The sequence below is a fragment of the Alligator sinensis genome, unplaced genomic scaffold (assembly GCF_000455745.1).
Source record: "Alligator sinensis unplaced genomic scaffold, ASM45574v1 scaffold827_1, whole genome shotgun sequence".
Lineage (NCBI taxonomy): Eukaryota > Metazoa > Chordata > Crocodylia > Alligatoridae > Alligator > Alligator sinensis.
In genome coordinates, this window is record NW_005842726.1 from 758420 (window position 1) to 773619 (window position 15200).

General features: G+C 40.6%; 1 protein-coding gene across 1 annotated transcript; it reads right to left on the minus strand.

Moving 5' to 3' along the window:
- Positions 1-158: 158 nt before the first annotated feature.
- Positions 159-14491, minus strand: LOC102373096 (borealin-2-like). Its single transcript, XM_025216327.1, has 9 exons — positions 14359-14491; positions 13207-13256; positions 12540-12600; positions 11852-11916; positions 10981-11048; positions 8090-8188; positions 6973-7108; positions 6618-6704; positions 159-5378 (listed from the first exon to the last, which is right to left on the minus strand). The coding sequence occupies exons 1-9, from the start codon at positions 14465-14467 to the stop codon at positions 5331-5333; spliced, it is 723 nt and encodes a 240-aa protein (XP_025072112.1). The 5' UTR covers positions 14468-14491; the 3' UTR covers positions 159-5330.
- Positions 14492-15200: the final 709 nt, after the last annotated feature.

A 15200-nucleotide genomic window follows, 5' to 3' on the forward strand; every position in this document is an offset into this window, starting at 1 on the left:
CTATTCCATTCCTGCTGCTGCATTGAAACTCATAAGAGCTCTTTTCACCATTGTCCTCAGATCAGCAGTAAGGCTTTGATTATTCTTCCAGAATCAAAGATGAGTGGCTGCCTGGAGAGACTCTGTATGGTCATTTAGCCTGATCAGCTGCAGAAAAATATTCCTTCACTTTTTCCCATAAGTGTAGATTCTTTTGCTAACAGTACTGAGTCCAGAAAGTGTAGTTGAAGTAGAATTATTCCTTATTTTAAGCTTTTTTCCAATAACTGCCTAAAAATGTTTTGTTTCACATTTTTTACTGTACCTTCTAGTTATTATATCCACTTTCATTTATTCACTAAAGTGAAAGGACTTACTGATATCTTTTTCCCCTTCCCAACAATGTCAAGTACCAATAGCTTGATTTAAGTAAATTTTTTACCCTCATAGAGAATTTCTCATTCCAACTTCCATTTATAGAATTAAGAAGCAAAATGAAGTTGCATTTATTTCCCCAGTGTTAAAGTCCTACTTGAGAGTCTGTTCCAACCTTTGAAGAGGCTGCTGAAAAAATGACAAATTCATAGCTTATGTGGATAGCATAACTAAGCAATTCAGAAAAGGACAGCTTCAGACATCAGAATAAGTTAAGACAACTTTCTTGTTGTTCATGTCACTTTTTAATTCTTAAGTGATTCTCTTAAGATGAGAAAAGCATGATTTATAAACAGCTCTGAATTTAATTCTCTCAAACACTTGCTTCCTAATTCATGCTCTTGTAGAATGTCTTCCAATAGGTGAAAGGAAAAAACAAGGCTGTGGACTATTTTGGATATGTACTTCCTTTTAAGCTTGTCAAAGTTAAAACTAAGGATTTCTACAATTCAGTTTTGGCTGTTAACTGCACAGAATCCTTATACTTTGCTTATATTTATTGTGGAATCACTAACTTGTAGTTCCTATCTTCCCCCTTCTAGTGCTGTAGATGATCTTGGTGCTTTCATTTTAGCAATCTTATGTGGGCTAACTAGAAAGAAGGGCTTGTAATCTGCGATGGCAAATGTTACTATTTGTCTGGAAAAGATAGCCTCCACTTGTGTGGAGATACTCCTAACACTATGGGGAGGTGTTGTCTGTAGGTAACTTACCTTCCCTCCAGCCTCTCCTAACTACTAGTCATATAAATTCGTAATCTCAAAATTAAGACTGTTGGTGAATAGAAGAAACTAGTTTAAATAAAGCAAGGAATATTGTGGTGTATAACTATGGTAAAATATTTAATTGAGTTTGAGAGCAGTTTAAAAAACAATCAAAGGGGAAGAATAAAGCAGATCTTGAGTACTAACTAAAAGAGAAACCCCAACTCTGTTTTATTAAATGTACATATCTGGTAATATATCAGAACTACAATAATGAAGGTAACAAACCTAACTTATAACGCTACCAACCTTTGAAGCAGTACTTGAACCAATGATTGTCAACCAGCCTTCTTCCGGGCCTTGCAAGGGTGCTGTAATATGCCATTCAATATCAACACTGTTAAGTATGAAAAAGTCATTCACAAAGTGAGCCCACAGTTTCAAACAGGAATCTGTAGTGTTAAAAATTATTGCAGCAGAACAGCTATTCTGCTACTTTGCCATAGTAAAAAAAAAAACAAGTGAAAACTAGGGGCTGGCATGTCTTAAGGCAGAGGTGGGCAATTATTTTGGGTGGAGGGCCGTTTACTGAGTTTTTGCAAGCCATTGAGGGCTGTATGATAGGCAGTTAGGGGCAGATAAAAAATTTAGAAAATTAATATTTAGGGGCCCCATGAGCCAGATAGAATAGCCTGGTGGGCTGCATTTTGCCTACCTCTGTCCTCAGGGGTGCATTGAGCCTAAAGAGGTTAAGAATTATTGGTTTCTGCAGAACAGATCTAACTTGCTTTCTTTGCTACAACTATAATTTCAAGCAAGCATATGGGAAATCATCTGAGCTGTTGGGAAAGTCTACTCCTGGAACAAGATACAGATTTGAACACTACTCCTGCCCTTCAAGTTGCAGAGTGAATCGAATCCAAGTCTTCCAGTTCTTAGGGGCTAGGTCAGTCCTTCATAATAAAAGAAAAAAAAAAAAAAAAAAACACACCCCCTGTATTTTCTTTTTAACAGAAATCAGAGGTAGTCACAACTGTATATGAGGTAGAAGCCTAATCCTTTTGATGTATGCTGTAGGTCAGTGTTTCCCAGCCACTGTGCCATAGCACAGAAGTGTGCTGTCAGAAGTGAGCAGGTGTGCTGTGGAATTTTGCCATGACAATGAGCTACAACAGGTATGAGGATGGGGAAGGCCTTAACAGGTGTGCCATAGAAAAATTTTATTAATGTAATATGTGCCTTGGGCTGGAAAAGGTTGGGAAATGCTATTGTAGATATATTTTGAGTGTGCTTACACCAAGGATTTAGGACTATTTTCTAGATCCTACTCAGGCTTCAGTTAAAAGAATCGTAGCCTAAATGCAGAAGTACAAAGCAATTGAGCCAAATACATAAGGCAGCTCCAGGTTTTGGTACCATCTAAATATTTTTCTTTTAAATAACTTGTTTTAAAGTTCAAATTATTAAATCTGTCCCCTCGTACTCTACTCAAGACAAAAGAAATGTGGCAGAGCAGCACCTTCTACCTAGAATTCACTAGGTTGATATAAATATATATTTATAGATAGTGTCAACATATGTTAACTATATTTTTATCTGCCTTGTACAATCAACACAACTCAGACAACAATTGGCATTACAATTTCAAAGCTTGGCTATAAAGTTTGATTAAAAAAAAAAGATATCAAGCCAAAGTAGTCTGTACCTACTTTTTCCAAGTGAAAGTGTGTGGTTGGATTATTTAGTGAAGGAAAGTCAGACAATTATCTCCATTTACAAGACTGGACTGAACCACCACACTGCAGGGGAAAGAAGTTGAGTGGTACTGATCTACTTGAACTACAACTGTCTACTCCCAGGCTATGTGTATTGATACTGCAGTATCAGACTGATAGTTGTTAGGGCTTAGACCTATATTGCACCAGCAATGACATTTTACATGTGAGATTAGGGCACTAACTTTAGAGGTTAGACTGTGGTTGATGCATAAAAGAAGTCTTGGCCTAGATTTGGGGTCTTGTAGACTTCTACTCTGAGAAACAGCAAGGTACAAAATAAAATGACTACTCCTTACACATACCCAAAGCCATGTCAACTCAAATTCAACTTAAAACAGGAAGGCATGATTCAGTTTTCTACCTTTATTAGTAATGATAGAAAGTTAGCATTTGACACAGGCGCACACACACACATTTACCTTGTTTCCTCTTTATCATTCCAAATGTAGAGTTTAAGGAAATCACAAGGGGAAAATTAGCCCATGCATAGTTGAATGCTTCAAATGAGACAATGTTTCTTCCTCTATTAGTGAGATTCTAATGAAGGAGTTGCTGAAAAAATGAAGTGCCAGAAACACCAACTGCAGTTACAGTACTTAAAAGCATGGGGAATTTACTTGTTTTAAATTTTGTTGCTATGATGTTAGGTTAAAAAGTTCTATACTGCACAAAAAACTAGAGACAATTTTTTCCTCTCTCTACCCTTTTCCACTCAAAAAGTATTCATTTCCACAAGCAGCATACACAGAAAGAAACCTACTTGCAAGAAGTTTTCTACTGCAGCGACACAGCAGCTGAGGCTTGCCCTGTTGCCTTACCCCACTTATTTTACTTATGTCTATTTCTAGTTTAAAACAAACAAACAAACAAACCATGAGTCTTTCAAGTACATTACTCCAGAGGACCTAGAGAACAGAAGTGTAAGCTTTAAGGCAGTGGTTCCCAAATTCCCCCCCACAACGCCCTGCTGCTGGGAGCAACGTGCGCTGGCAGCAGCAGCAGCCCAGGGGACCTCCTGGCATAGCTTGTCTTTTCTGTGCAGCACTGCTGGCAGTGCCCCTGTGACCCTCATTTGGGTTACAACCCAGGGTTGGGAACCACTGCTTTAGGGGAATTGTAATGAAGCCACCAGAAGCACTTAGTAAAAATGCAAAAGTGTAACCGTGTTAAAAAACATAATTGTTTGCTACAGGTTATTCAGTGGCTTCAGGTTCACGTAGTTGTTCTGACATGAAAAGCTACTTCTGCTGTAGGGATGTTTTTACAACATCAGTAGTTCTAGGTATTACTCTACATTAGACTGTAAAAAGGACTTTCAAATGTTTGACAAAAGCTTGTTGGTTATAAACCCAGTGCCAAGTTCACTCACTCTAGGGGTCTGGTGAATATAGGAGCTACTAGTACCTTTATACAGATCTGGAATTCAAAAAGTCTAGACATCTTAAGAATTTAAAGCACACACCTATATGAATTTGAGGAAGTCCAGTAAAATGCTGACCTGATTTAAGATGAAATCAGCTGTCAAATATTTTTCAGAAGGATTATTATTGGGACTAGCCTCATGACTAAAGGCTAGAAGAATAGTTGGAAAGGAGTTGCATAGCTTCTCCTCTTATTGGTTTGTATTTTTCAGGCTGGGCAGTGGGTGGGGGGGTGTAACAAAATTAAGCTTGCCTAAAATACTGTGTAGAAGAGCAAGTTAGGCCCACTTTAACATCATCTTGAATTGATGCTTAGTACTGATAGAACAATTTCCCATAACTGTGGAGCTGGCAGTTACTGTATCAGCCAGTATTTCGAACATCTGTTAGAAAACATCCAGGTTCTGGCTTTATGCCATTATCTTCCTACATAATTTGTAAACATCTATAATCAAATTTGCTCAGTGAACTGTATAGAGAGAAGAAACTGGTAAAGGAACAGTTTAGATAAGGGCTGTCCAAATTTCAAGCAGGCACAGGCCACACTGCTGCCTTGTTCTCCTCTCCCCCAGGAAGCAGAAGATGGAGGAAGAAAGTGCTGTCCAGGGAACAAAGCAGGAGGGAGAAGGTAGGGGGGTGTGGTGATGGCAAATGGCACACCCAGACCCATGGGGAAAGTGCAGGGAGCCCAGGATACAAGGGGTGGGAGCCTACAGGCCACCAGTTGAGTACTTGTAGATTGCCTGCTGCCACAGTGGGATCACCCTGTTTTAGATGACAGTAAATGGTAGAAAGTCCAACCTTTCTGAGAGGAGTTGGAAAAAGTAATAGTTTGTGCTTGAAACATTTAAGGATCCTGCAGTTTTAGGATTAAATGTGGCCAAAGCATTTATTTGATATAAAGCTTTATTTAAAGTGTTAAATACATTCTCTAAACATTAGACTAGACAAAAGGCTAGTCACTATAAATATTCCTTCAAATCAAAAGACAATGGAATCTTCACAGAAGTCTCTTAACTTGGCTTAACTGTTGCCTTCCCACATAATACAGTCAACTGGCTCTGAAGGGCGAGGGAAAGAAGAAAAAAAAAAAAAAAAAAAAAAAAAAAGTATTTTACACCAACTTACTTATTAACTCTGAAAATAAGTTTTTATTCCCATATAATATTCAGTGCCTACCAATGCCCAGTTCTAATACTACACATTAAACTGGTCTGAAAGTCCCTGCTAGTCTTAGGCACATGTGCATGGCAGACACTACACTCGAGATGCAATTAACCAATAAAAATAGTAATCTAGCCACACAGTCATGTGCTTAATAATGCAATACAATAGAAAATAAGGCACAACATTATTCACCGAAGTGCATAGCTAGTTTCCATCAGGTCTTAAAATTGAATATGTGGCAGGATCCCTGCAATATAGCCATCACCTGACTGTCAGTTCCAGCCTTGAAACTACAATGTTTCACCAGGCACTCACCTTTCTGCCTGTACTGAAAAGTTGCAATGGTACAGCTGGGATCTGGTCTCTAAAAATGAGAGACTTGTGCATCCTGCCATGCACACCTGTCATAGCAGGAGGTTGGGTATCAAGGGACAGACCCCATTGCACTGTTGTGCCATGGGCCTTAGAAGACACCCAAACAGTATAAAGCTGCATTCCAATATTCTAAAGCAAAAAATACAGTTAATCTCCACTGAAGAGCTAAGCGCACATTTAAATGAGGGTTCAGGAGTCATTATCCAAAACTTAGTACAGATTGGTAGGACCCTTAGTTTGTATTCAGTAAATAACATTCAAGCCATGCACAGTTGATCAGTGTAACTTACTATGTCAAAGTGATATAACACACACACAGTCATGTTTCTATATGCACATTCTGAATGTGGGATAATATAGAAAGAAAAGCCTGTGTCCTTTATCCAGAGATAAGTAGCAAGTACAAGCAGATTTAGAGAAAAAAAGCACAACAAACCCTTTATAAGCTTGTAGAAACTTTTCCTTTACTAGAAAGTGCTTCAGGTTTGTGCAGGCAATTTAAAGATTAAGTGTCCAGATCTTTAAAAAAAACAAAAAAACAAAAACAAAACCCCAACAGACATGTATTTAGGCATCTCATTCCCACTGAAATAAGCTATTTTTGTTTGTTTTTTCAAATGTGGTTTCAACTGGAGCTAAACCCAGATTCCCCCCCCCATAAAAAAAAAACATTAAAACAAAAAAAAATAAAAGTTTAAATGCTCAAGTGTCGTTCATTTGGATAATCATTAGAGAATTATATGCCCAAATTACCTTACCACTAGATTATGAATATGCTGAACTGTATCATCATTAAGTAACTCCACATTAATGTTACGGAGGTCTTCACCAGCGGTTGAGAGTGTCTGAGTATAACAAAGAGTGATTAGATAGTTGGAAAAACAGTCTGTTAGAATACAATTTATTCACTTAAGTGACACTAGTACATGGTAGAACACCCCTTTGAACTATTCTACTTCAGAAAGTGGACATTTTAAAATGCTATTTTGTTTATAAGCTGCTGATTTGTGATATGGGCTACTACTAATCAGACTAACTCCAACATTCATCTTCCCGATACTCTTTCTATTTTAGGTAGCCAAACAAATATGAAAAAATGTTACTATTTAATACCTGTCCATCTGACAGAGGTATGTTAACAAATGGAACAGCTTTTTTCCGAGGCACTGAGTTGCTTCTTAACAACATGCCGTGGACTTTTCCACTGGACGGTGCAGTCCTCAAGTGAGCCGTCTGTGGTAGGCCAGAACTAGAATACAAAAGAACATTTACCCCCACCCCGCAGAGGTTAAACAAACTGCCATCCAAGAAACATTCAAACCTAATGCAGAATATTTCGTTGTCTAATTTTTTCTTTTGGCCATCTCCAATAGAAAAGTCAACCATTTTAAAACACCCGTCTCCAAGAGTGCTTTAGTAGTCTCTGCAGATTACAAGCAATCTACAAATCTTGAGGCTGACAATTGGCACAGAACTCAAGTTTGGATATTCTTGTTACCCATATGCACACCCATAAAATACTGTATGCTCAGTTATGGAAATGAGGGGAAAGACCCTCACACTGTAGATCTTCAGATGACTCACTGACAGCAGCCTGTCCCAACCCTACCTACTGCAAGATTTTTCCATCTTTCTCTAAAGCTGGCAACTGTCAGAAGCAGAATACTAGACTAGCTAGACATTAGTATGGTCCAAGCAAGTTCCTATACTCTTTTTGAAGACTTATTTTGTGGTAGACTTCAATTTTTGAGAAAGGAAGATGAACTTTTAGGAGCCATTTTTTGAGACGAAGGAGGCCTAAATGGCCGTGTCAAGCAAGCGTTTACAAAAGGCCAGAGTGAGGCTATAAACCAGTTTATGGCTTTGAGACCTATTTAGCGGTCTTACTAGAAAAATAAAATAAATGCAGATTTCTTGACACGATATCCTTTCCAACTACACAGTTCAAAAGTACTAACTTGGCATTTGCTCCTGGGAGAGGACGCCAACGGAAGTAAAATGTTTCTGAACCTATACTCTTGGACAAGAGTATCTTCCACACTTAATAGGCTGAAACTGGGCTAAAATACGCTTTCTTGAAATGCACTGTAAGCTACTGTGTTTAACTACAGTTTTCAGGTACACTCAAAGAAAGAGATAAGGATCCAGGTCTTATTACAGTCAGTTTCATAAAGAGACCCAACTACATATGATATTACAGATCAGTTGTGCCATGATCTTAATGGCTTACCTTCTAGCAACCCGTGCATTGGTTCTGTAGTTTCTAGGTGTGGCACCAGAAGTAAGAGCCTTAACAGCATGCCTCATATTTGAAGTAGAGCACATAGACCTGACAAAGCAAGAAAGAATTTTAGAATGAAAATGGCTTTTTTTTAGGTCTAGTTATGATGCAGACATTTTACATTCAGTAAGAAAGGACTAGCGCCTTAGACACTTTCTGATAGTTATCTATAATATTCTTAATTTTAAATCAAGCCTAAAATGAAGTCCTCAAAAAAACCAAGAAAAACCCAAACCCCCCCCCTGCATACATATGTAGTTTCAGGGCCTGATCTAAGCACAAAGATACTGTACTTAGCAAAAAATTCTTCCATCAGATTTACAAGGTAGGTTTTCCCTGAACCGAGACACCCAAACATTCTGCAGGTGCATTTTATTAGAGTTCAAAAATTCTAACCCAGGCTAAAGATGACCAAATAACTCAATCTAGTTTGATTTTCTAAGGCTTCTCCTGTGCATGCTAGGAGAAGATGCAATGTTTTATGTTCATTTGAAAGGAGTATGAACAGCATGCATTGGATGGGGTGGAACAAATACCATTAGATGAGGAGTGGGCGATTACTTGGGCCCGGGGGCCACTTAGGAAATTTTGATGAGCTTATTCATAGATGTTAGGGTCGGAAGGGACCTCAATAGATCATCGAGTCCGACCCCCTGCATAGGAAGGAAAGAGTTCTGGGTTGCTAGATGCATATCCAACCTCCTCTTGAAGACCCCCCAGGGTAGGGGAGAGCACCACCTCCCTTGGGAGCCCATTCCAGACCTTGGCCACTCTCACTGTGAAGAAGTTCTTCCTAATGTCCAGTCTAAGTCTGCTCTCTGCTAGCTTGTGGCCATTATTTCTTGTAACCCCCGGGGGCGCCTTGGTGAATAAAACCTCACCAGTTCCCTTCTGTGCCCCCATGATGAATTTATAGGCAGCCATAAGGTCACCTCTCAACCTTCTCTTGCGGAGGCTGAAGAGGTCCAGGTTCTCTAGTCTCTCCTCGTAGGGCTTGGCCTGCAAGCCCTGAACCATACGAGTGGCCCTTCTCTGGACCCTCTCCAGGTTATCCGCATCCCTCTTGAAGTGCGGTGCCCAGAATTGCACGCAGTACTCCAACTGCGGTCTGACCAGCGCCCAATAGAGGGGAAGTATCACCTCTTTGGATCTATTCGTCATGCATCTGCTGATGCACGATAAAGTGCCATTGGCTTTTCTGATGGCTTCGTCACACTGCCGACTCATGTTCATCTTGGAGTCCACTAGGACTCCAAGTTGTTGTGGGCTGGTTCTGCACCACCCAAGATGCTCAACAACTCACCAAAAAACTCCCTCCACGGGATTTAGCCATGGGCAGGCAGAGTGGTGTTCAGGAACAGGACAGGCAATCTACTCTCTGCACCCCCTCCCCCCAAAGGCAGAGGGATAAAACAGGGGACAGCATGTGCAGCAGAGCTCACCTGGGTGGTGTAGTCTACAACGCTCCACATGGGCCAAGCCCCACTGGCTCCTGCCCGGGGGCAGTCCATGCTATACTCCCAACTCTGCTCCTGCCTGGGGTGCACCCACTGACTCCACCCTGCACAGCTTACTGGCTGGGTTGCTCCTAGTGTGGCAGCTTCCCTCACCTTGGTGGCTGCTCCTCCTGTTGCACTGCTCCAGGTGTAAGACAGGGGTGGCACTTCAGTCAGATAGCTCCTGCCCCAGTGTGCTGGACTCCAGCTCCCAACCACCTTCCACCTGGTCCACCCATCTGCAGGTGGCTGCTCATCATGCTGGGAAGGCAGCTGGGAGCCAGAGCCGGAGCCTAGTGCACTGGGGCAGGAGCTTCCTGGCTGCAGCTCCTTCTAGAGCTGGCCTGGAGCACTGCAGCAGGAGAAGCCACTGTTGGATGGGAGGGAAGCTGAGCAGCACCTGTGGGGCTGCAGCCACACCAGGAACAGCCCTGCTGGAAGCCATGCACACCGGCTGGGGCCCAGGGACAGCAGGCAAAGGCAGGAGTGCAGCGCTTGGCTCAGCCCCCAATGTGGAGCGTTATGGGGGCAGCCGTAGGTCAGATCCAGTCAATTGGCAGGTGCCCCACATGGGCTGGATCTAATCAGCTGGCAGGCCAAATCTGGCCAGAGGACTGTATTTTGCCCACCCCTGTAATTAGGCTGACAGAGTGAATCAAAAGTCATGAGCTGAATTTGGATCATCTGGTCTTTAAAATAGCTCAAGTGTGCTCCTATAAAAATATGTTTATGCTAGTCCCAGCTCCATTTCTGCTGTTCATGTTGGCACCAGAACTATTCTACAGTTTGTTATTCCTGTTAACAAAAACACTTCAGTTATCTAGAGCAGGGGTGGGCATTTATTTTGGGCAGAGGGCTGCTTACTGAGTTTTGGCAAGCCATTGAGGGCTGCATGATAGGCAGCCAGGAGCAGATAAATATTAATTTTTTTTTATTTATTTTTTTTTTTTTAAATAAGAGGGGCTCCACAGGCCAGATAGAATGATTTGTTGGGCTGCATCTGGCCCCTGGGCCGCATTTTGCCCACCCCTGATCTATAGGCTTCTCTCCTCTCCTCCATTAGGTAGTAATATTAGACTTGCAAACTCTATACCTTGGATGCAAAACTGAAAATATTAAATAGATAGGACTACATATATATTTTTTTAAATCAACTGCCATCTCATTTTAGATGCAATTCCTTTATTTGAGCTTTACTTCACTATAGTACATCAATTAAGAATTTGATTGAGCTTGTGGAATTTATCTTCATTAAACCCAACACTAGAGAACCTAAATGTTTTTGAACCAGTGAATTGACTCTTTCAAGTAAGTTGCATAAGCTATAAAAGTTCATGGCCTTACCTTGGAAGAGAGTTGTTTTGTTTTCTGCTTAGGCCAGAAACTGTCACCAATGATTTTGTTTTAGATGCCTTAAAAAAACATCAGAATAAAAATGAAATATGAATGACAACAGAACTGAGACATTCAGGTAACAGATACAAGATTTCACACTTTTAAAGCAGAGCATCCCAATACCCCTGTTGAATCCACTTTACATGTGGTAGAGAGTAAAGCACAGACATCCCTAAAGAATGTCTCCATCGCATTGTTTTTAAGTCTTCTTGGCATATCTATTCACAACACCTTTATAGCCATGCTTGCACCACTGAATATAGAGGCTTTATAATTGAGGAGCAAGGCAGAAAGTGGACTTGTATCTTAAGACTCAGTACAGACTTTTCAAATGCAAAGACACTGAGCTGTAAAGACCCAATATGCATAAACTGATGTCACAATAAATGCTTGCCTCTCCAGGTCTACACAATTAATTTTTCAATAAACCATACACCATGGAGAGACGCCAACTAAAAGCAAGTATAAGCACCAAACAATCATGTTTCAGCAGAAAATAAATATTGGTTTAATTTCAAGTCTATTAAAGTAAGAATAAAATTTATTTATTTTTGGTAAAGTCCTATTACCAACTTTCTTCCAATTCAGAAGAACGTAGTAAAACTGGAATGTAGAGCCCGTAGGATTGCACAATTAATGAACTGAAATATATACAATCATGTTGTTTCCAAGGAGGTTACAGTTAAGCCTGGGTGGTTGCACTCAATTTTAAAAGGACAAGCACAGGTCATTAGTCTTAAGCATACCATACTAGAACTACAGCTAAAATCATAATCAGGAAGGACCAAGTCCTGGTCTTGTTGTTTTTCCCCGTATTTACCTTTTGGGGCATCTTTGTTGACACTTTCTTCTCATCTTCATACTCAACAATTGTAGTTACCTTTACTAAAGGTAAAAATGAATAGTTTTAGAAGGATGTGTAATAAGCATGAAAAACTAGCCCCTTTTTGTGGTGGTGTGAGGGGAGCAGGGTACATTTCCTGCCACCTAGCAGCCAGTGCTCAATTCCATTATTTGGTCATGCAACACTCACTCAATTTAATGCCTACATGGACTGACTTTTGTTCACTAGCATAGCTAATGGGGATAAACTATGACCCTTTTCTTTGTTATTCCTCATGGCAGCAAGAGTAGGCCACTCTCTTATTCAAGAAAGTACTCTTGTCAATTCTGGTTAAGATGAATGCTTTTCTTAGAACAGTTCAGCAGATATAGGGCTAACCTGGGACTCCCAAGACAATTTGGGCCAGCAGCAGAGCTAGACTGGAACACATGTTATCCTCATCACCCTTTATTCAGGCTTAGCATTTTTATACTTTTGTATAACTGGATAATACAATTCCTAGCCCCCACCCCCAATCTGTTGGGGCTTCCAGACACTACTGTAATCATTTTATACCTTTTAAGGAATTGTAATGAGCATAAAAATCCCTTTGCAGTCACAAGATTTACACCATTAAAGACAAGGACAAGAATTGCAAAACCAAGCTATGAGGTCATTAGCTTACCCTTTCTGCTGCCAGTCCTCACTACTTTGGACCTTGACAAGTCTTCTACAAGGCAATCATTCTATAGGATGTTTAGAAAATAAAAGGAAGATCTGAACAATCAGTAGATCACTCTTCTTCCTCATCTCCCCCACCCCAATAAATTTTGTTATGCTAGAGACAGTGACCTGAAAGTTTGTCAAGTAAAGAGACTACTTTCACAGGTTATCTTAAAACCTTCAGGTATGATATGCAAGGTCTCTTGTCATATGGTTTTTGTGTCTGTTTCAAGAAGCATCTCCCTGCCCTGCCTATGTCTCCAATACAGTAAGTAGCGTGATTTTTAAAAATTCCTCCATCTACCTATAATGATTTAAGATTTCTGCTCTGTGCTCATCCCCTTCAAGTTGTGCTAGAACAATGATTCTCAACCAGCATCTCTAGAGAAAATAAGTTAGTCCCACAACACAGCTTGAAATTGAAAAAAAAAAAAAAAAAAAAGGGTGTATATCTAAGGTACTGATCACAGATGTATGGAAGCTCTGTTGACTTGGTGTGCCACAAAAGCACCACAGAAAGTAAAAAGGAGATGAGCAGATACAGGCAGTCTCAGGCTCTTTGAAATGCAGTGGCTTGAGTCTAAAAAAAAAGAACGTGAATGACTGGGTTAGAACTTACAGGCACTTACCCCTACAACAGCAACCACAGCAGCAGCAGGCTCCTCCTTCCCTTGCAGATCTGTTACAGAAAGGTACAGCTTGCTTGTTATATTCTACTACTTGCCTAACTATGGTGCATATAATTCTATACATGTGGAAGAGAATGAGTTAGTCTGAGGAACAGTTAGGGGATGGATTTTAACAAGATGATATTGTTAACAGGATTTGCAAGTTTCACAGGAGTTTTAAGTTTCACAATTCCTTGAATAATCAAGACCAACAGCTTAAACACCAGCTGTCCTGAATAGCATATTGGAGCTCTAGAGAAACCAAGTTAGTCCCACAAGACGTAGCTTGAAATTAGCGGGGAGAAGAGAAGTTTACATTTAAGGCACTGGTCACAGACTGGGATTTGACAGTGTAAGCATCCAAATGCACTAACTGAGGGGCTTAAGGAAACTGGGAATACTTTAAAGAATTCTAGACCTTCATCTTCATCTTGTGCCATATGTAGGTTTGTTGTAAAAAAGCTCCTGGAATATCCATGCAATACTAGCAAATATCAGTTGTCTATCGCAGCTTGACTTGCTGCTATTACTTCATAAAATACATGTTAGACACAAAGTTGCTTTTTTGTTTCCGACCTATTAAATACCCACATGAGAAGACAGTATAGTAAAAGGACTCTTAAATTACCAGAGAGAGAGAAAAAGGATCCAATGACTATGTAGCTTCAATTTCTAGATTAAGAACACAAGGATTTAAAAAGTTAAGCTAATTAAGATATTGGAACAACTTGACCATAGGTTGTTGTTAGACAGGTTGATTATTTGGAATCTTGGAAAAGAAAATTAAAAAAAAGATGGTTCCCTGCTAATATGTTCACCCCCTAACTCCCCTAGAGGCTTTGGTCTTGACAAAATTACTTGGTGAACTTTTACAGCCTGCATTACTACATAAATCAGTCTAGTTAATTAAAACAGTAACTTCTGGTGTTATCCTGATTGCATCACACTTCATTTGAGATTAATAAACTGGTTTATCAAAAAAAAAAAAAAAATCACAGGCAAAGAGAAGTAAACCCACAGGGAAGTTTAAGACTACACTCGAGACATTAAAGTAGATACAATGCTATTTATATTAATCAAAAGCTTATCAGCTAGAGAGAAAAAAATCCGTACTAAGCAAGTCTTTCCTCTTCATTTTTCTGATAGCAACTGGAATCTTCAGTAGCTCCACTTTAAAAGCTTTTTCAGCTGCTTCCATCAGTGAATCAAGTTCTTTCTTCATTTCCTGAATATTTTCCTTGGCTTTACAGGAAAAAAACCAAATAAACAAACCAAGAATCACTGGTCAAGCTTTGCAACTGCAGTCAGTTTGTTAGACAAATATGCAATGTAAGAGTTAAGGTTGCAATTAGTGGCCCATTTGCCTTGAAGAGAAACCAACTCTAGATCAGTGTCATCTCACAATTTTCCAAGAGGCTGTCAGTTAGCAAGTATCTAGACCGGAGAATTATTATTGTGACCAGGTAACAACCATTTAGGGGTCTCCTTAGCACCCTAGTTGGTGCAGAGGGATGGAGTACAGGGATGCGGCTGCTCAAGGTTACAGAGGAAACCTGCTATTGAAGCCAGATCTTTCTGAGCCCAGACCGGATTCCTTTCCCAGACAGAAAATTATTGCTGTGCAACTGGTGCGAGCGCACAGGCAAAACCAAGCGTAGCATTTCAGGGCAAGAGATTTTAAACCAAACAAAACTGAAAGGCAAGGGACGGGGCCATTAGAGCCTGCATGCGGACAGGAGGAGGAGGAGGAGGTTGGGGGGAAAACAGTCTGGTTTCTTCCCTCCGCTTCCAGGCGCACACAACTCAGCGGCCGGAGGGAGGTGCTGGCAGCTAGATGTCAGCATCCAACTTTCAGCCCTTTTCGGGAAGCCGCCCCTGTGCGGGCCGGCCCGCGCGCGCGCTCCGAGCAGGGCTGACGTCACGGGCACGCGGGTGACGGCATCGAGCCGTCGGAG